The 22406-nt window shown below is 42.5% G+C and overlaps 1 protein-coding gene across 2 annotated transcripts in view; it reads left to right on the top strand.

The window, feature by feature from the left end:
- The first annotated feature begins 626 nt into the window (after window positions 1-626).
- eif2b3 (eukaryotic translation initiation factor 2B, subunit 3 gamma) overlaps window positions 627-22406 on the top strand; it is a 44726-nt gene continuing 22946 nt past the window's right edge. Inside the window, exons 1-5 of one of the 2 annotated variants that reach the window (XM_010891338.3) lie at window positions 627-933; window positions 1345-1516; window positions 5029-5186; window positions 17290-17449; window positions 17724-17835. In XM_010891338.3, the coding sequence (XP_010889640.2) occupies window positions 1366-1516; window positions 5029-5186; window positions 17290-17449; window positions 17724-17835 (581 nt within the window). In that variant the 5' untranslated portion in view covers window positions 627-933; window positions 1345-1365. Of the gene's footprint in view, window positions 934-1071; window positions 1174-1344; window positions 1517-5028; window positions 5187-17289; window positions 17450-17723; window positions 17836-22406 lie in introns of those variants that run through there. The other variant, XM_010891340.4, reaches the window with a different exon arrangement.

Here is a 22406-nt window from a genome sequence, read left to right on the forward strand (position 1 = left end):
CACAGCAAAGGTGCTGGAGGAGACCTAAGATATGTCTATTTAGCAGCCATGTTATTTAGTGTTCTCCCTCTCTTCAGAGTAAACTGCATCAACTTGGATGGCTTCAGTGTTTCCTTTAAAGGCAGCCACCAATGAGGCTCATCTCCTGTCCAGAGAAAACAAAGCCAAGCCACATACCCGGAGTTCAATTTGCTGTTACATCAGAGGTCTGAGAATTGGTGTTTGGGCTCTGTCTGGATGAGGTTGTTGGCCGGAAATCTGCACTAGTGGTGGGGGGCCTGGAAATTACTGGTGTGAATCCTTAAGGAACGCTCAGTGTGTAAAGGCAAGCAGCAGATATTCATCTTTTCGTTCTTAAATTGTTTAACAAAATAAACAAATAATCATACTAAATTATGTTAGTGGATATAATTGCTAATACAAACATTACAATTTAACGTTGTCAAATAAACATACAATCTAATAGTCAAATCAACACGGTGATTGCATATATTATAAACTGATATAAAGGGATGTAAATGCAAACGATAGTAGTTTCCTTTTTTTTTTGTAATCCGGTGTACTTGTAATTCTGTTTTATTAGATTCTGACCATTGTAGGTAGGAACTATATACACTGCATCTGTGTCCCTCCGTACCGGTTTCATCAACGGCACCAAAGTGTCATCATAGAAGTTAGCGTGCTTAGTGAGTTTGTCGAACTGTCTCTAATACTATTTCAGTACCATTAATAAAGGTATTACTACGTAGTTGAACGGTGTCTTTGCATATTATAACAAGGTTGCAACATTTTCTCTTGATTGGGGTTGTGGAACCGTTGAGGAAAGCAGACTAGGGTTGCTTGTTAGCTAGCTAGCTAGCACAGTGACAACATTATAACGTCATTCGGGTGACAAGAGTGTTGCTGAAGAATTCCGCGGACTTTATCCAACAGGTAAGTGACGAATATGGGATTTCTCATTGTCTGCTAATCATTATCTGACAGTTGCAGTTTGCATGTGTTTGCTAACCGTGGAGCCGATTGCTAGCTAATTGGCCAGTCATCTAGTAAGAAAGGTTGACAGTGAATCTGTTTTGCTAATTGAACATATGTTTGCTAGTAACGTACCTGTAGACTACTGTGCCGTAGTAAGATACCTGAACATCTCACTTTTAAAAACGTAGTGCCATTAAGGTATGATGTATTCAGCTAGCTTGGTTGGCTTGTCAACGAACATGCGTCCAATAACTATAAACGAATGAGCTTTATGTTGCTTAAGTTATACGGCAATTTACATTTTAGTAACGAGGTCGTTTTCTCTGAAAGCAAGTCTGATGAATAGCCTACATCTTGTGTGTTTTCCAGGTCTTCCCACGTGAATAGCAAATGATGGAGTTGCAGGCCATATTGATGGCTGCTGGTGGTGGGTCCCGTATGATGGACCTGACCTACAACACCCCCAAACCGCTGCTACCTGTAGGGAACAAACCCCTCATTTGGTACCCTCTCAACCTGCTGGAGAGAGTGGGGTTTGAAGGTAAAACATTATACAGAAATAACATTGCAATATTGTCAAACCAATACTGTATCAATATTACTAATCAACCCCATTACTAATGTTTCTTATAGGATGCAATAAAAACTTTTGCCACTCTCAGCTTTCGAGTAGGCACACAGTTGCTCACTGCTTGAATGCAACAGCACTGAATTGCTAAGTGTAAAGAATACCTCATGTCCATGTCATGTATGTCCAATGCTATGCGCCCTAATGGGTGGCAGGGTAGCATTAGGGAATTAAAATAAATGGTCTCTGGTTCTAATCCTATAACCGGCAAGGGGAAAAATCTGTTCTCTCCATGAGCAAAATAATTCGTTTTTAGTCATACGTACCTGGTAAAATAACGGTACAACCAACATACCACCCTGGTCCAATGCGCATATATATGGACCAGCTTTTCCAAAAGAAAATAAACCACAGTTTACCTTGGCCTACTGATGTTTTTGTATATATTTTTTATTTCTGAATGTACAGTAACAGTACATTCAAGTTTGGACACTTTTTTTTTACTGTTTTCCATATTGTGGAATAATAGTGAAGACTTTACAATAAAACATCAAACACACTATGCATTATGAAATGTATTTTGATATGTTGTTTAACACTTTTTTTGGTTAGTACATGCTTCCATGTGTTTTTTCATAGTTTTGATGTCTTCACTATTATTCTGTAATGTGGAAAATAGTAAAAATAAAGATATACCCTTGAATGAGTAATTGTGTCCAAACTTATAATGGGTACTTTATGTAGAAGAGTTAGCCTATAACCCAGACTTGAAAGTAGATTTTATTTCTGACTAGTGCAGGACCTACTTTGTTTTTGTATGGGTCTAATCTTGAAATTATATCTCATAATGACATTCTATTTATTAGGGTTTTAGCAGTGGAACATTTTCCTTGCAGCCTTGTTTTAGGTTAAATATACCTGTCTGTGGGAGACATTTTCCCACATTTGGTTACAACCCCCCCCCCCCCCCAAACAAACATTCAAAGCAGATACAGAATAAGTTCCTTCAAAAGCACCAATCAGGGGTAGAATATAAGCACGATTCCCAGGCAATGAATATCCTCAAGAGAATGTGTCACAACTGTGAATCTTTATAGAACAGGCAAACCTCCAAAATTGGGTATCAGGGCTAGAAGGTCTTCTATGTCTGAGCTGGGAGGTTTATTTGAACAGTGAGAGACATAATAACAACAAAAAAATCCATGAAAATATGTCACATTTTATAAATTGATTTGCATTTTAATGAGTTAAATAAGTATTTGACCTCTCTGCAAAACATGACTTAGTACTTGGAGGTACTCACAGAGGTCAGACGTTTCTTGTAGTTGGCCACCAGGTTTGCACACATCTCAGGAGGGATTTTGTCCCACTCTTTGCAGATCTTCTCCAAGTCATTGGTAACTCGAACCTTCAGCTCCCAATACAGATTTTCTATTGGATTAAGGTCTGGAGACTTGCTAGTCCACTCCAGGACCTTAATGTTCTTCTTCTTGAGCCACTCCTTTGTTGCCTTGGCCTTGTGTTTTGGGTCATTGTCATGCTGGAATACCAATCCACGACCCATTGGGCTGAGGGAAGGAGGTACATTTCCCCGTCCATCCTTCATTTGATCCGGTAAAGTTCTCCTGTCCCTTTAGTAGAAAAACACACCCAAAGTATAATGTTTTCAACTCCATGTTTGACAGTGGGGATGGTGTTCTTGGGGTCATAGGCAGCATTCCTCCAAACACAGCGAGTTAATGCTAAAGAGCTACATTTTGGTCTCATCGGACCACAACAATTTCACCCAGTTCTCCTCTGAATCATTCAGATGTTCATTGGCAAACTTCAGACTGGCCAGTACATGTGTTTTCGTGGGGGACCTTGCAGACGCTGCAGCATTTCAGTCCTTCAGGGCATAGTGTGTCACCAATTGTTATCTCGGTGAGTATGGTCCCAGCTGCCTTGAGATCATTGACAAGATCCTCCAGTGTAGTTCTGGGCTGATTCCTCACCATTTTCATGATCAGTGCAACTCCACGAGGTGAGATCTTGCATGGATCCCCAGACCGAGAGAGAATGACACTTATTTTGTGTTTCTTCCATTTGCGAATAATCGCACCAACTGTTGTCACCTTCTCACCAAGCTGCTTGGCGATGGTCTTGTAGCCCATTTCAGCCGTGTGTAGGTCTACAATCTTGTCCCTGACATTCTTGGACAGCTCTTTGGTTTTGGCCACGGTGGAGAGTTTGGAATCTGATTGATGGATTGCTTCTGTGCACAGGTGTCTTTTATACAGGTAACAAGCTGAGATTAGGAGCACGCCCTTTAAGAGTGTGCTCCTAATCTCAGCTCATTACCTGTATAAAAGACACCTGGGAGCCAGAAATCTTTGATTGAGAGGGGATCAAATACTTATTTCTGTCATTAAAATGCAAATCAATTTATAAAATTCGACATTCGTTTTTCTGAATTCTGTCTCTCACTGTTCAAATAAACCTACCATTAAAATTATAGACCGATTTCTTTGTCAGTTGGCAAACATACTAAATCAGCAGGGGATCAAAAAAAATGTCCTTCACTGTATCATTGTGCGTGCTCTGTTTTCTTTCATATATAGCTAATGTACTGAAATGCAGTTAGGGCATAGTGAATACATGCGTAGATCTATTTACAGTTGGAGTCTGTTTACTGCCAGGCCTGCATTCGGGTAATGATAAGTCAGAGGTGATTATTGGGGGATAAATGACAAAGATTGATATAGAGGGCTACTTCCCCTCTAATCACATGGCACAGGGCTTGATATAGGACTCCTCTCAGGTCTAGTTGTAACTTTCATAGCCATGATCCACTGTGGTCTGAGAAAGCTGTTCTTGGGTCCCCCATGTGCTTTACTAAAGTGGACATGTGGGATCTCCGCTGAAGTGTCCGTCTTATGGAAGGTGTGGTGTGGTGTGGTGTGGTTGGTTAGGAGTGAGTGGGTCTTGGGATTTATTTGATGATTTTGTATTGAGTTTCTGATTATGGTTGGTGTGGATCTAAAGCAAGGTTTTATTGTGCATAATATGATAATTTCAACAAGGGGAAACATTTGGACATTAACTGGCATACAAATTTGAAGTTTGAAACCCTGATAATGTAGCAAAGGTTTACATACCATCTCACCTGGAGCACATAGTCTTTACTCTCCCAGGCCCTATAGCAAACATTGTGTGTTTACTGTGAGCGGCCAACTAGCAGAGCCTGCAATTAGGTTTTACAATGCTGAATACAGCAATAGTAAGCAAACGTGTTAGGGAAAAATATTTATTCAGCAGTTAGATTCCTGTAGAATGTTTTTAATGAGTAAAAATTGGCTGTGTAAGTTCCTCACAATCACAGATTTCCTTTGAAGTGTTTTGAAAGATTGTTCTAGGCCCTGTTTTTGCTAGTAAGTAACATTCTACATGTTCCGTTTGAGTGAGTTCATTCAGCATCCCTAAATGTATTTGGTGCTCCTCAACAGAGGTGATTGTCATCACAACCAGAGATGTGCAGAAGATGATCAGCACCGACCCAAGGATGAAGCTGGATGTAAAAATGAAGTTGGACGTGGTGTGTATCCAGGAGGAGGCGGACATGGGCACCGCAGACGCCCTCAGACATATCCAGCAGAAGATCAAGGTGGGCCAAAGACTCTTGATATTTCCCATGTAACAGGCAACCTTTTCCTTTCATAGGGCGCTCCCTTTGACCAGGGTCCAAAAGTCCATTGGAGGAAGGACTGTTTGTATCTTAAAAGAGCAACCAAAAATAGGTCAACACTTTTGTTATTACATTTTTTTTATTGTTAAATGTTTTATTTTTGCAACAATGAAACAAAATTATAAAACAAAAAAGCATTTAATTAGAGTGCAATCTTGTCTTTGCTTGTGATATTATACCTGAGGATTCAGCATCCAGATCCATTAAGTTTGTATATAATTTAAAAAAATGGCGAGTGGGAGATATTTTGATATATCTATATTTTGAAAGAGCAATTGCATTTACTGATTTGACCTCATTTTCAGTCTTCCAATCATAGCACTAGTCGATTTGGCCCCAAACATTCTACCTATTATTATTGTGGAATTTCTGTTCATACAATATAGATGACAATAAATGAATACAATATGGTAAATTCTTTGAAAAATAAAGCTGTTCAGCTTCCACAATAACACAGGGGGGAAGATTGTGACTTGATCACATCAAGAGTGTTCACTATCCAAATACAAATAATGCATCATAAAATCAATAAATATTTATGCCCATTATATTACTTTATAGCAGATCAGAATTTACAGGGAAACTCACAATGAAATATGAAGTCAAAACAAATGCGCAGTCCAGAGAAATTCTGTTCCAGATAGAGAATTTTTTTTGATTATTATAAAAAGTATGTGAGTCCCAATCATGCTACCTTTTGTGGCTATTGCAATACGCACATAAGTGAACTTGGAACATGGAAAATTATTCAAAGTGTCCAAGGGAACAGTCTTAAAAATCATGACACCATACAGACACAGGTCTGTACTTGAATACGTAGAAAACTACAAATACCTAGGGGTCTGGTTAGACTCTTCACTTTCCTTCCAGACCCACATCAACCAGCTCCACTCTAAAATTAAATCCAGGATTGGCTTCCTATTCTGTAATAAAGCCTCCTTCACTCTTCCTGCCAAGCATGCCCTTGTGAAAATGACCATCCTCCCTATACTAGACTTCGGTGAGGTAATTTACAGATCTGCATCAAATTCCCTCCTTAGAAAATGAGATGTTATGAACCACAGCGCCATCCGGTTTGTCACCAATGCTTCATATAACACTCATCACTGCAGCCTCTGTAGTCTAATCGGATGGACTTCACTACACACCCGGCGACAATCACACTGGTATCGCCTCATTTACCACTGTCTACTAGACAAAACCCCACCCTACCTAAAATCATTAATTTCCAGAGCAATAGCTTCCCTTAATCTGCGTTCTAGTAGGTATATCTCTCTGATTGCCTCAAAAACCTGCACCTCCTTCGGCCGCCTCTCCTTCCAGTTCTCCGCTGCTAACAATTGGAACGCACTGCCGAAATCATTGAACCTTGAATCTGTTATCCCTTTAACTACCTTCAAATTTCTATTATCAAATTTATTGACAGACCATTGTACATGCTGACTCTATCTGCTCTATTCGGCGTTAGTGCATTTTGCACACTCAACCGTACAGCTGTCTTTGTATGTTTTTCACATTGCCTTGCCCATAGTCTTGATTATTACGCTACCTACTAGTTTTATTTTTGTACTGCCACTTTGTACTACCATAAATCTACCTCTCTCTCTCTCCAAGACTCTGTGTCACATTGACTGTATAGTATATTACCATGCCATTATACTTACCAAATATCTACCTCCATAAGTTGCCATTTGTTGCACTAACTGTACAAACCCTTAATTTGTTTATTATTATGTTGTGTATTCAGGTGTAACTCTGTCTTCTGCACCATGGCGCCTTATCTTGGCCAGGTTGACGTTTCAAATGAGAAAGTGTTCTCAAAGTTCTTACGTGGTTAAATAAATAAAACATGGAGAAATTGCATTGGTTTAGAGTGGCCGCAAGTCAAAGCTGACTGACAGGGATAAACGGGTACTTTACAGGGTAGTTGATCAATGCCCGAAAGCAAAGTCTCGAGTTCAAAGGACAGTCTTTCACTATATTTCCTACCTGCGGGTGGGTTTACATTTGTTGAAAGCCACGTCTGCTGCCAACTGTTAAACATGGTGTGGGACCTGCAGTTGTATGGGCACCCATCGTGGTAATCATTGGGTCCTGTGGTTGCTCTGGATGGTCGTATTATGGGTAAGAGTAACAAAGCCATTTTACAGAACCAGGTGCACCCTAATGTGCAAACACTGACCCCTCATGATCGTTCAGTATGCCAGGATGATTAAGATGGGGACAAGTGCGCATCGCGAGGCCCAGCGTATACCCAGTTTTTGCAAATTAGCAATAATTTACATAATTTTCTAGTTTAAGCACTCAGTACAGCCTAGCATACAGTATATATGGCTGACAAGAACTCCTGGAAATTGGAATACAATGCAAAGTTTTTGACAACTTCCAATTACCTCCAGAGATTGTGAAGACGCCCAAGGAGACGCCAACTATACCACCGATAGGATGTGCACGAAGGCGGCGTGAAGACCGTAAACAAAGGTGAGGGAAGCGGGGTGGCCTCCGGGTTAGGCTAACGCTAACCCCCCATCGGCCATCATTACCTAGCCTTTTCCTCGCTAACATACGGACGCTGGCGAACAAAATGGACGAAATACAACTAAGGAAAAAAAGGATTATGGATTGCAGCATCATTAATTTCTTAGAAAAGTGGTTACACAACATAATCGAGCTGGAGTGACTGAATAGCGGTGGATTCTGGTAAGACCAGAGGTGGCCTGTGCATTTATGTAAACAGAGCGTGGTGTATAGACACTAACATAACCAGGAGTCACTGCTAATCCAATCCGGAGTACCTGGTGATTAAGTGCAGGCCGTTTTACTTGCCTTGGGAGTTAACATCTATTGTTGTTACTGCAACCTACATACCACCGGATGCTAATACTAAACTAGCAATGGAGGAGATGCTATTATTAGAAGCAGCAAACTGCCCAGCGTATGGTGCCTTTATTGTAGCAGGCGATTTCAATCACTCAGATCTGAAAACTGTTTTTCCCAAATTCCATCAAAATGTCTTCTGCCCCATAAGAGGAGACAATACACTGGACCAGGTGTACACAAACATTCCAGAGGCTTACAAAGCCATTCCCCTCCCCCACATGGGTCAATCTGACCACCTCTCATTGTTCCTACTTCTCAAGTATTTACATTAAACAGGTGAAACCATCAGTGAGGTCAGTCGAAGTGTGGCCAGAGGGAGCAGACTCACTACTAAAACACCAGCTTCAACATACAAACTGGAGATTGTTTGCCACTCAAGCCACCCTTGAGTCCCAAACGGACATTGAAACATATGCTTCCTCCGTTCTGGATTACATCAACACCTGCACCAACGACATCACCACCCATTAACTGATTAAGACCTTTCCCAACCAGAAGCCTTGGATGAACAGAGAGGTCCGACAATTGCTAAAAGCACGCAACACTGTTCAGATCCGGCAATACGGAGGCCAACAGCTCATCCAGGGCTAACCTGAAAAGGGGCACCTATGAGTTAAACAGGTTCTACACTCGCTTCGAAAGGGACAACAAAGAGCCAACCATTAAAGCTTTCCACAATGTCATCCCCGCTAGGCTGGTTAACTAAATCCATCACCTAGGGATCAGTCCTTCTCTCTGTAACTGGACTTTGGACTTTCTAACCAACAGACCCCAGTCTGTCACGTTAGACAACTACACCTCCATCCTGATTCTGAACAACTGGATTCCACAAGGCTGTGTGCTGAGCCCCCTCCTGTACTCCCTCTTCACCCACGACTGCGTTCATGTACACAGCTCTAACATTATTGTCAAGTTTGCAGACAAATCCATGGTGGTAGGCCTGATCAGTGACAATGACGAGTCAGCCTACAGGCAGGAGGTCAAGTGCCTGGCGGCATAGTGCGCTGATAACAACCTGGCCCTCAATGCAAAGAAAACCAAGGAACTCATTGTGGATTAGAGGAAGTCTAAAGGCTGCAGTCACGCATTGATGGCACTGAGGTGGAGCGTGTGTCCAGCTTCAAAGTCCTTGGTGTCCACATCTCCAAGGACTCCTCCTGGTCCATCAACACCTCAGCCCTGGTGAAAAAGGCGCGGCACTGCCTGTACTTCTTGAGGAGGGTGAAGAAGGCCCGTCTGTCTCCCAAGATCCTTGTGAAATTCTATTGCTGCACAATAGAGAGCATCCAGGTCTCCACGTTCTCGTACCAGCAGGATCAGGAACAGTTTCTTCCCATCTGCTATAACCCTATTGAACTCTGTGACTTCCCATCACTGCCCTTTGTACTACTGGACTCTGTCACTGCCTTATACAAGTCTGATAAGGTTTTCAGTTTTCTACAAGTACGTGTCATTCCTATTCTTGTACTTTATTTGCACATGCCGACTTGCACCTTAAACTTGCCCTCATTTGTACATTAAAACTGTCACTTTACTTGCATCTTCTATTGTTACATACACATCTACCTCGGGAACCACATTGCTGCTATCCCTGCCTTTTTGTCCCTGCTACTCTACTCCTAGAATTTGCCTCGATTGCAAATTCAGAATGCCATTGAGAACGGCCACTTGTACCCGCACAACTATTTATCCCACTTGCACATTGATCTTACTTAATACCTGTAAAATGTCTGTACATTTGTACATTTTCCACTGCACACTTAGAATTGCCATATGTAATGCATTTAATTGCACACCTATACATTCCACTTGTACATACATATACTTAATATTTGTACGTTTTCTGCCCTCGTCTATTTGCACTTCTGGTTAGACGCAAACTGCATTTCGTTGTACTTGTACTGTTCAATGACAGAGATGAATGTAATCTATTGATATTGCCCCCGTACTCACTGCTAAACAAATTCAAGAGTGGTTTTATGAACACCAGGATGACTTCAAGCACCTTCCGTGGCCTCCCCAATCACCAGATCCAAAAGTGATTCAACCTTTATGGGACGTTCTGGAACACCGAGTGCGAAAGTGGATTGCTACTTTCTTCATCCCTTGAATAACTGGAGGCTTTCCTGCTTGCAGAATGGTGCAACTTCCCACTATATATAGTTTAGGACAGCAAGAAATATATATTATATGATATTATATTAATATATTGTCAGGTGTTTCTGTCATTTGGTTTACCTCGTGCGTGTGTGTGTGTGTGTGTGTGTGTGTATATAACCGCAACCGACAATAGAAGTAGTGTTGTTCTTTAGGATATCCATTAGTTGTTGCACCTGCAGCATCTACTCTTCCTTACATTAATGTAATTGTAGCAGCCACTCTTCCAGAGCCATTTACATTAGCCAGTACATACTTTCTGATACTGGGGTCAAAATAATATATGTACAGTATAGTTGTAGACAGGACAATGTTCATTTATATTGAATTGAATTCAAATACATAAATAATATATATAAAAAATATGTACTGTGAAACAATGTTTTAAATTGTATTTATCAAAGCTAAAGTTTTGTCTGCCTGAGTAACCCCTTATTGCAGAACATTCCAGAATGACGTGGCTCTATTAAGTGACTGATGCTTTCAATCTGTTTTTGGTTTGGGTACAGTGAAGAACCTTATTGTGGTGAGGGTGGTTAAGAAAGTTTTGACATCGAAAAAGTTACTACACCCATACCTTTATCTAGGGCTAGGCAATAATTAGATAAATGTCGTTATGTTATTTAAGTAACGCAATAATAAAAATAACCTAATTCTTGATATTGCAAACTTTGCTAATAATTTATTCAGAATAAGAAAATATATTTCATTTGGGATGTAGTTATAATCCTGCACACCAGTGTGAGTTTTTATTTTAGAGAATAGGTTGTACAAAACCGTACCTGTTTTCTTTTCCGATCTATTGCATTTAGTTGTTTTTTTAAGTTGTTTTTTTAAGGAAGATTATAATGATGACATAAATCTAAAAATTGATATATCATAATACATATAATTTTGATAAATATCTTGTGATGTTACTGTTGCCCTACTATGTCCAACAAAATTGTTGAAATTAGAAAATCTTTCATCAGTAACTTGGGAGGGTCCAGCCCTTCGTAAGGTTAGCAAGTTGATCTAGTTTGGTCTTAACCACATAGGTGTGTGGTATCATGCAAATATCAAAATACATATTTGACAAAAGAATATTGATGCCTAAGAGTCGTAGGTGGGATGCAAAGCCATTTTAAAGTAATGTAATTGCTGTTGAAGTGCGTACAGTTCAACTTTACACATTTTGACCTGATTTAATTTATTCAATGTCAGATATAATTGATTAAATTGCATTGTTTTTGCCATCAGTCCCCACAGACTACCCATAATGACAAATCAAAAATAATGTTTGATTGTCCTGACAATTGATTTAACAATTAGTAGACCTAATGCTCTGTCAAATTGTATGGGGAGATTCAGTGAAGTGTGGTCTTCACTTCCCCACATATGTTCAGTGGGGTTGTTGTATTGAAAGATACATTTTTGGCTCAGTCTAAGGTCATGTGTCCTCTGGATCATATTTTCTTCAAGGACCACTGTATAACCAGTCCTTGATGCTGAGAAGCATCCCCCATAGCATAATGCTCCCACCACCGTAGGGATGGTATTGATCAGATGATGAGCAGTACCTTGTATTTGCCTGATGTAAAATTCAGTTCTAATTGTTAGATTTTCTTGTCATCATTCCAGAGAATGTTTTTCCTAATGCTCTGTCAGGCATATGACATGGCCCTTTAGGGGTCATGTCATATGCCTTTTACTCAGGAGTGGATTCTATCTAGCCACTCTACCATAAAGGCCTAATTGATGAAGTGTTGCAGGGATGGTTGTCCTTCTGACAGGTTCTCCCATCTCTGCAAATAAACACTGATGCTTTGTTAGTGGCCATGTGGGTCAAGCAGCTCTAAAAAGAGTGTTGTTGGTTCCAAAATCATTTTCTTTCTAACCTTCCCCTGATCTATGCGTCGATGAAATTCTTTCTTGGATGTCTACGGAGAGATTTTTTTTAACTTTTTGTGAAGTTTCTTTTTCCCTGGACACTTTATTCTTGCCATCAGTTCTGTTGGATGTTAATCTGTCTCATCTGTCCTCAATAACTGTTTCAGTACTGTTTTTTGTTGCAAACTGTAACCAGACCATCCTTTGTTTTAGGCTTACTAGTGGTTTGCACCTAGCAGTGTGTCCTGTGTCGTTCTGCTGGTAAAGTCTTCGCAAATTGTAGAGGCTGTCATCCATGACTACCTCCTGTAGATCTTTCCTCATCTGTCAGACAGTTTATTTATATTTTTATTATGAAGAGCATTCCTCAGTCATCCAGTTTAGAGGTCTTCCTTGGTCTACAAGGCTGTTTGCAATTGCTGAGCTTACCACTGTTTTTCTCTTTTTGATGATGTTCCAAAATGTTGTTTTTTGTGAGGCAATTTTTTTCCCGGTTTGTAATATCTATTTAGTTATTCCAGGCTCATTCCTTGACTTTTATTGACACTTCTTTGTCCCTCATGTTGACTATGCTTTGACATCTCTTTTCTGCACATACTGCTGATGTGATGGAACACACCTGGCTAACCAACAACACCTGTCAACCCAATTGTCCCAATAACTTCTGGTGTTTTTGGAAATAGAATGGCTCTGTACAGTGTGAATCAATCCAGACCAAAGACTGTTTTCTGCCAAGTTTAGGCTAAATGATCCTACTTACACATTGTTTATAATTTACACAATTCTTACAATAGAATCTTTTTGGTTCCTATCAGTGCCTCGTCAGGTGTTTCCTGTCAATGTGACATAGATTTTTAAACCAGAAACCAGAAAATGATTATAATTATATTGCATTATTATATTGTTGTTTGTTTGGTTCATTTGCTTTTTAAAGACTTATTGAGAAATATTTACTTGAAGTTGGAATATTTGTGTCATTCTTCATTGATATTCTATAATCAATGATTAATTGCCTTTCCTTTTGGGGGGCCACAGAGTCTGCTTTGGGCTCTGTGGATGACTGATCATTCCAAAGAAGGAAGGGGAAAATATCCCTGGACAAATGTTCTCACAGTGTCAGTGTTTATGCCTTGCCATGCGGGGAGGTGGTGGTTTGGCCGGTGAGGGGAACGAGGGTGCTACTAGCCCCTGAATGAGCCCATACAAGACATCCACTCCATGTTTCACCTGGACAACGTATGGAAAAGGCTGAGGTCAGCGAGGCTATTGAGGCCGGAGATCCTGTGTGCCGCTGGGCGACCACTGATCCGTGCGTTCCTGGCCTCGGCTATGCGAAGTGCTTCATTTCACCTGCTGAAAACCAGCCTCCCCCGCCCTGCTCCCCTCCAGCCGGTCCCCTCCCTGAAGCCTTGCTGCTCTCCAAACAGATGATGTCAGCAGCAGCCCACTGCCGTCCCAACATGCGGATCACTGAAATCCACCCCGGTTTGTAGCCAGTACAGCAGGGGTGTGGGGATTCTGGGTCTGGGATCACTAGGGGTCCAGGGAGATATGGATGCACTCTTGGCAGCATAGATATCGTTCTGCATGTTATCGCTTTGTCTCATTGTTATTATCCAACAATGTTTCAGGTTTTATACCAATATATTACAGTTAGCGGTATGTAAACCAGGTATTTGGAAATGCAACTGTCCACAGGATTAAGACAAGTTCAGACTGAAGAGCAATCTTGCGTCCTATCATGAGCTTCCATTCATACTGCCTTGTTTGCATGAAGTCGTCCTGTTAAGACACATTTCAAAAACAGATCTATCCATTGACTGCCTGGTGGCAAACGGAATCAAGTGGGCTCAGCTGGCCTCCAGGGAGGGGAAAAGACTGGCTCCAGCATGCTGCCTCCCTCCTGGTGCCCCCACATGCCTTTATTCCTAATCCACCACAGTCATGTAGATTAAAGGAATTGAATTGCACAGTTCCCTCAGCAAACAGGCAGACGCAGAGGTGATGAGAGAGGACACCTGGCAAGGACATCCCTCCGGTCACAGACCATCCCGTCACACCCCTGGGTGGATCTGACAAAACGCTAAAAGTTCCATTTGCCCAAGTCACCTATTGAGGAAAAAAAAAAAGATTAGTGTACAAGCACTTTGTTTTTAGTGTGGCGATTTAGGATTTAAGCCTTGTTGACACATTTTGGCAATGTGTGTGACACAGCAGGCGTTTCTTATGAGTGGGACACAGGATACGTGGTTGAGTGAGCGTGTGTTTGCACAAACACACACGCAGCTTTAGGTAGAGCGCACCCTCTGTCATGAGTGCATCCAATAGAAGAGACTGTGCTGGATAATTACTATTTGAATCACTATATAATTGCAGATTAGTTTACCTTGTTTCTGTGGACTCTCATTATCCTCCCTCCTAGTAGGGGGAGACAATTTTAAAAATATCTTAAACGCATGTGGTTTCGGCAACCGAATAACAAGACTATATGTCTGAAAGATCCGGAAGGCATATTTTCAGTGGAACTAGCCGGTATATGTTGTTATTTGTTTGCAAGTGTCATTACACCAAGATGATTGTGTTTTAATGTTATTATGTGTGTGTGTGTGTGTGTGTGTGTAGAATTTCTTTGGTAGATGTATTCAATTTATTTCATCTGCTGGAGCAGAAATCAAAACCTCTGCTTATAGCTAAAATGGGAAACCATAAATATGGCCTAATTTGCCCAAATATATAATCTTCTTGTTGGTGCTACTGGGTCCTTGAACGTGGAAATGCCCTACAGGGACATCCGTTTGGTTCATGTCAAACGCACACATAACTCCAACTGTTAAATAGAGCTCAGTTGTCACCCGAATGTCTCGCTGCAATTGTAAATGCCAAGTTGACGGCGCTCAGCAGAGACCCGGCCCAACGGCTGAAACCAGAGGTTTCTGACTGATTGCTCTGTCAACTCAGGGCGTGTGGACTGTGCGGAGACAGCAGGAGGAAGGCAGGCCCTCCTGTCAGATAGAGAGAGCCCACCCTCTCTCCAGTGTGCTGCGTGCCTGGTGGGTGGTCTCACCTGGTTGGTTGCTGGGGTTGGGGGGGAGCAGGGCCTTGGGGCAGCCAGGCACAACCAAGGCAGTGTGTGGGTGGCCCTGACCTAACCACCAGAGATCAGGCCTGCTGAAAGGCCCCAAACCCCGTCAGATGACCCTCCAGCTGACACCCTTCCAGTGTCATAGTCACTGTGGCTCTCTTTCATCTATACAGCCCTATTGGTTCTGGTCCAAAGTAGCGCATTATGCAGGGAATAGGGTGCCATTTTGGACCTGGACACCGACTACCATTAGCCAGGGTCTGCCTCAAACGACGGGCCGGCCAGACAATATGTGGGGGAAAGAGCTGCCTTAAGTCAGGTAGCAGTTAAGGGCTTTTTGCCACTTTTGACGCTTGGTTATCTTGGTACTCCAAAAATAGAAAGGGGTGCTATGTGTTTAACCATTAGGAGCTGCCCAGCGGATCGTTTTACTTTGACGTTGTGACTTCAGCTAATGGGGGATTATCCCAGCCGTTGACAGCACATGTCATTGTGTGGCCAGATGTACCTGCCTGTGTAAAACCCTGCATGTGGCAACGTGAACTGATTATGATGAATGTAGCCTTTTTCCATTTTCAGCTCCGCCTGCCACCCGACCCCTCATCAGGCTACGTTTCTAGCGAATGTTACCTTGTCGTGATTTAACGCAAACAAGCTTCGGACCTTTCCTCCAAAATATATTCAGAGAGGCCGCTGGACGCCGTCAGCGTTGAAACCCAACGCCGCCAGCCCCCGCATGTCTGTTCCGACCATTTGAAAAGCCGGGGCTGAAATGTATAGCCGTAGCATAGTGGTGGGATTAGCGGGAGAAGACGTTCCTCCAGCGATTCCAGTAGCCAGGAGACCCGGAGAGACGGTGGGAGTGAGGGGCCCAGGCCCGGTTGTTATCTGTCCACCATGTGTGCCGCTTCGGACGGAAGGCCAGACGGCGGAGCCGGGCTGCTCAGCTGCACGGGCCGAGTGCACAGCGTCACGGCGGGGGCCTCTCCCCGGGCCTCCCCAATGAGGCATGCAGCCTTTATAGAGCCAGGCACGCTTTAACAGGCCCCTCTCCTCACTCGCCTCCCCTGTTTATTTATCCACAGGCCCGAGATGGCCAGAGCAGATGGGAACCAGACATCTCCAAACAGAAACAATGGCGAACGCAGCGCAGGATTTATCGCTGGATTCCCCCCCGCGCCCCTCGCTACACTAGGCTAGGCTGCCTCGCTACGAGTTAGGAGAGCGCTGTGTTTATCGAGGAGGTTCAGCCTCTCTCTCTCGCCTCCCCCCCACCCGTCTCTGTCTCCACCTCGCTCTTTGTCTCTCCATCTAATCTCTTTCTCCACTTCGCTCGCCATCTTGGTCTCCATCTTCTCTCTCTGTCTCTCATCTCTACCTCTTCATCCTTTTCCCTCCGGCTCCCTCCACCTTTCTGTCCCAACCCCGCCCTCCCCCAGCACCACCATACCCTTCATAAACCCAGCTTTCTGTTGTGACTGTTGTTAAGAAAAACAGGGCCAAACTTTTCACGCACTAAATACTTTTTATGGAGCATTTTTGTCTCACGTGTTAACTTTGTTTTCAGTGGTGAGTGACACAGCTGTGAATAAGCGAAGGCGTTTTGAGCGTAACGTAAAGCTGGACAGAATAAACTGTAACTTAAGTTTGGAGTGCGTAATACCTTCTTGGCCGTTGCCAAGGGACAGCAAAATGTCTGTTCAATTTCAGCTGAAGGGCGTTCCTCTTGTTAGGCCGAATAATGTCAATGTCACTCTGATGCAATGGGGTCTTGGGGATGCTCCTTCCTCTCTTTGTTTGATTATGGAGTTTGCTGACATATTTGTGGTTCAGTGTTTGTCTTTTTGACTAGCAGCTGGTAATCTGCTATTCATATCAATGAATGCTGTGTATTCTCTGTTGAATGGACATAGGCAAACTGTTTGGTGGGGCCCAGTCGTCTTGTGAATGTCCATCCATTGAATGTGGAAGATCAGTGCCTTAATGTTACAGCATTCACTAACAGACAACATCCTGATGAATGTCCCCCTTCAGACGGACGTCTTGGTGGTGAGCTGTGACCTGATAACGGACGTCGCTTTACACGAGGTGGTCGACCTCTTCCGTGCCCACAACGCCACTCTTTCCATGCTGATGAGCAAAGCCCACGAGTTCACAGAGACTGTCCCCGGACAGAAAGGAAAGAAAAAAAACGGTATTTTATATAAATATAACACAACAGACATTATTATGGCTGGTCCGGCGTTGAGATAATACACAACATGCTTTGTCAAATCACCTGTCAATGATGTAATGGTTGACATAGTAACTGCTGACGCTGCATTACTCAGTAACCAACTGTCTATTGCTTGTTATAACACTCTACTCTTAATCCATTATAAACTCGGGAATGATAATCATTTTTACCAGCCAGGCAAACAGCTTGCTAGATGTGAGATTTTGTCCCTCTGGTGATTTCTTTCTCCCAGGGGAACAGAGGGACTTTGTTGGCGTGGACGGGACAGGGAAGAGGCTACTCTACATGGCCAACGAAGCTGACCTGGACCAAGGTCTGGTCATCCGTAAGTCCATCATGAAGAAGTAAGTATTACTCTTGCAGCACATCATATTATATCATAGTTCATCCCTCTAACCGGATTAAGGCTATTTTCTGATGATCATGGTCAAAATGCACAAGTGGCTCTTGGCTGGCCATGCTCAGCCACCGTTTAGGGAGCGCCTTCCCGCTACCAGGCAGGCTGTATTGACTGCCGTTGTTAAACAATCCAGTAAGGGTTATTCGCTTCGATTGGTTACTCGTGCTGCATCATGGCCTTTCATCTGCGTAACTTTAAACCTGGCCTGTCTTTTGTCCCACCCTCTAATTTGTCGGAAGGTCCTGTGCCCACCTCGCTTCTTGCTTCGTTCCTTCTGTTAAAAATGTAATACAAGATGGTGTTTCACAGCTGGATGGCGTTTCATGGTCGGTATTTTTAACTATTTATTTTTTTATTACAGAATGTTTAATTGCTTTGTTAAATCAAATCACTGTTCACACTATTAATGATGTGGAGTTTTCATAACCTTCCCATAATGTAACCTTGGTCCTGGCATAGGAACTGGGGCACAGCAACACCTCTTTTATTTTAGCTATAGGGATAAATCTTATGTAGGTACTTCTGTTTTGAGTCTGAAGGGTAGTTTGCTAGTTTTCTCACAATATTTCTTCTGTGCTGTCTCATCAACTGACCTGTGTTAAAATGCTTTATCTGGGTTTGATTAAGCTTCCCTGGCGATGCAACCGACAAAATAGTAGAACAGTATTTGGACCAAGGTCTGTCTAATCAAGCCCCCAGGTCTGGACTTGTGTGTAGGTGTCTTGTGTGTCCGTGTGTGTGCGCGCATGCAACAAGGAAAGGCAAGGGGTTTGGAGTGTTGAAGGGAACAATGCAAACTTCCTCAGCTCTGACCCTGCATTTGTGTGGGATTGCTAATAAAAACACAGCACTCCCCAGCCTTGGCTGTCATGAGACTTGCCAATTACTCGAGCTATACAGGGATTTGCTCCTGCTTTGGCTGTCCTCTTCTGTTTTTCCACGGCAGACCTCCTGTTCCAGCTTAGCGCATGCTGTGGCCCCTTTTCTTTGCTTTCACTCTCTTTCTCGCCCCCACTTTTTTTTTCAAACATCCATGTAGATTTGTTTTTTCAGGAGGTTTTAGTGTTGAGGTGGGTGGTTGTGTGTGTGCTTGCATTTGGCAGCTCTTAAGCCTTTTTGTTAAGCTCTTATTTCATCGCCACCCTACATCTTAAATGCTTTAAGCAGAATTCATTTTGTTAGGTTGCTGAGGGGTACATTCTGCATTTCTACCTGACCATATCAATACAATTACTTATTGAAGTCAAGTATGTGCTGCCCACTGTGAAATACATGTCGGGATTTATGTCATTTAGAGTTGATAAAAGTGGATTTGTGAGGAATTATTGGAAACTAAAACAATTAAGTTCTGATCCTTGGCCTATGTCCTGGGATTTATGGCCTTGGTTCCTGGGCTTCTTATGAGGGAATTGGTCCTGTAGCTCTGGGACTTGGTCCTGTAGCTCTGGGACTTGGTCCTGTAGCTCTGGGACTTGGTCCTGTAGCTCTGGGACTTGGTCCTGTAGCTCTGGGACTTGATCATGGGGTTCTGCTCCTGGGCTTTCGGCTAGGTTGTGAGCTGCGGTAGCTGGTTTGTTGGGAGCTTGTAAATACTTAAGGGAGCAAGAGCCACTTTAAATGCTGCCCAATAAGAGAAGGGTCTGAGCTGCATTCCTGCCAATGGAAACTGGCCACACACGCTCGCTAATGTTGTGATACCCGGACACATGTACAATGTGAAAAAGTAAGTAAAACTAAAGACAGTGTATACACATTTTAAAGAGCGTAGAAAATAAGTACACCCCTAGCTTCAATAGCTGTTTTGTCCCCTTAGGCCTTAACATAACTTCATGTAGCCGTTTCTTGTAACTGTCTGTCAGCCTCTTTTATCGACTGGGAGAAAGTTTCTCCTACTTTTTACAGTACTGCTTCAACTATGTCATTTGATGGCTTTCTTGCATGGCCTGCTTCAAGTCTCGCCACAGCATTTCGATAGGAATGAGGTCTGTGCTTTAACTCCTATTTGTGCACCATTCTGTTGTATATTTGCTTGTGTCTTTTGGATCATGGTCTTGTTGCAAGATATATCTTTTGCAGTCCCAAACCATAATGCCACTGCCTACATGCTTTACTGTTGGTACGAGGTTCTTCCTTTCAAAGGCAGTGTTTCTTGCATTGCGGCCAAACAGATCCTCGTTTGACTCATCTTTCCAAATCACACTGCTCTAGTAGTTTTGGTTTTAATCCGGGTGTTGTCTGTCAAATGTCAGTAGTCTCTTGATATTCTTTTATTTTAAGAGACAACTGGAAGGAGGAGCAGAGGCTTCTTCCTTCCTGACCTTCCATGCTTGTGCAGTCTCAGACTCGTACAATTTGACATTGATTGTGCCCAGTGAATATGTAGATCTCTTGATGTTTCTCCGGGGTTCTTGGAGACTTCTATGTGCATCTTTCTGTCAGCTCTTGGGCTGAATTTGGTAGGATGATCTGTCTAATGTATATTGCCAGTGGTCTGGAATTTTCTCTGTTTTTAGATGATCCTACAGTGAAAAGAGATACTTTGATTTGGATAGGTCTTTTGAATTTGCGTGATCTGTTCTAATCCACACCCACATGGTTAAGACCAAACCAGACCAAGTTATTTATCTTTATGGAAGAATGGACCCTACCAAGTTACTTTCTGAAGATTTTCTAATCATTTGCGTCTGTTTTGGTTCACCTGATACATTTTATGTGATGGTAATGGTAGGGGTCTACAAACTATTTTTTGCAAATTTTTAATTCTAAAATGGTATCAATGTTTATTTGTTTTCTATGATTTGTTACCTTGGTTTCCCTTCATTCAGTGAATAAAGTGGTTGGGATTCAGCCCAGATATCCATGTGTCCTAATGTTTTAAACTTGTACTTTCTTTTTCACCTGAGTTTTACACACGCACATTTGTATCAACGCTTACTGTATATTCTGAAGTTACTTGCATGTTTGAAATACCTGAACATTTGCACATTGAAATGAACAGGATATACAGAATGAGCAGATACAGTGGGGAGAACAAGTATTTGATAAACTGCTGATTTTGCAGGTTTTCCCACTTACAAAGCATGTAGAAGTCTGTAATTTTTATCATAGGTACTCTTCAACTGTGAATGACGGAATCTAAAACAAAAATCCAGAAAATCACATTGTAGGATTTTAAAGTAATTAATTAGCATTTGATTGCATGATATAAGTATTTGTATTTGATACATCAGAAATACAAATACATCAGAAAAGCAGAACTTAATATTTGGTACAGAAACCTTTGTTTGCAATTATATAGATATTTTCTGTAGTTCTTGACCAGGTTTGCACACACTGCAGCAGGATTTTGGCCCACTCCTCCATACAGACCTTCTCCAGATTCTTCAGGTTTCGGGGCTGTCGCTGGTGAATACAGACTTTCAGCTCCCTCCAGAGATTTTCTATTGGGTTCAGGTCTGGAGACTGGCTAGGCCACTCCAGGACCTTGAGATGCTTCTTACGGAGCCACTCCTTAGTTGCCCTGGCTGTGTGTTTCGGGTCGTGTGTCTTGCTGAAAGTCCAAGCCACGACCCGTCTTCTTCATCCTAACATGGCGAGTGGAGTTTAGACCAAAAGGCTCTATTTTTGTCTCATCAGACCACATGACCATCTCCCATTCTTCCTCTGGATCATCCAGATGGTCATTGGCAAACTTCAGACGGGCATGCGCTGGCTTGAGCAGGGGGACCTTGCGTGCAATGCAGGATTTTAATCCATGACGGCATAGTGTGTTACTACTGGTTTTCTTTGAGACTGTGGTCCCAGCTCTCTTCAGGTCATTGACCAGGTCCTGCCATGTAGTTCTGGGCTCACTCACCTTCCTCATGATCACTGATGCCCCACGGGGGTGAGATCTTGCATGGAGCCCCAAACCGAGGGAGATTGACCGTCATCTTGAACTTCTTCCATTTTCTAATAATTGCACCAACAGTTGTTGCCTTCTCACCAAGCTGCTTGCCTATTGTCCTGTAGCCCATCCCAGCCTTGTGCAGGTCTACAATTTTATCCCAGATGTCCTTACACAGCTCTCTGGTTTTGGCCATTGTGGAGAGGTTGGAGTCTGTTTGATTGATACAATGTGATTTTCTGGATTTTTTTTAATTTAACTATGATAAAAAGTACAGACCTCTACATGCTTTATAAGTAGGAAAAACTGAAAAATCTGCAGTGTATCAAATACTTGTTCTTCCCACTGTACATTAACAACTTCAAAACATCACACGCCTGAAGTTTTTCTTAACCTTTTCAACTTGTCAATTGACAATGTAATTTATATTTTTTTTAATTCAGGGAAGGGGTGAATGCAGAGTGCGAGGGGAGCTGTGTGTAAGGGGTATGCCAAGGGTCCCTGCTTCAACGAAACCATTCAACTGTGTTGAATGACTTGATATCTTTGCAACAGAAATGGACACCTAGTTGTGATTCCTGATTGAACTTTGGCCATTAGTATCGTAGGAAAGAGAAAGCGTCCCCTGC

The sequence above is a fragment of the Esox lucius genome, chromosome 3 (assembly GCF_011004845.1).
Source record: "Esox lucius isolate fEsoLuc1 chromosome 3, fEsoLuc1.pri, whole genome shotgun sequence".
NCBI lineage: Eukaryota > Metazoa > Chordata > Actinopteri > Esociformes > Esocidae > Esox > Esox lucius.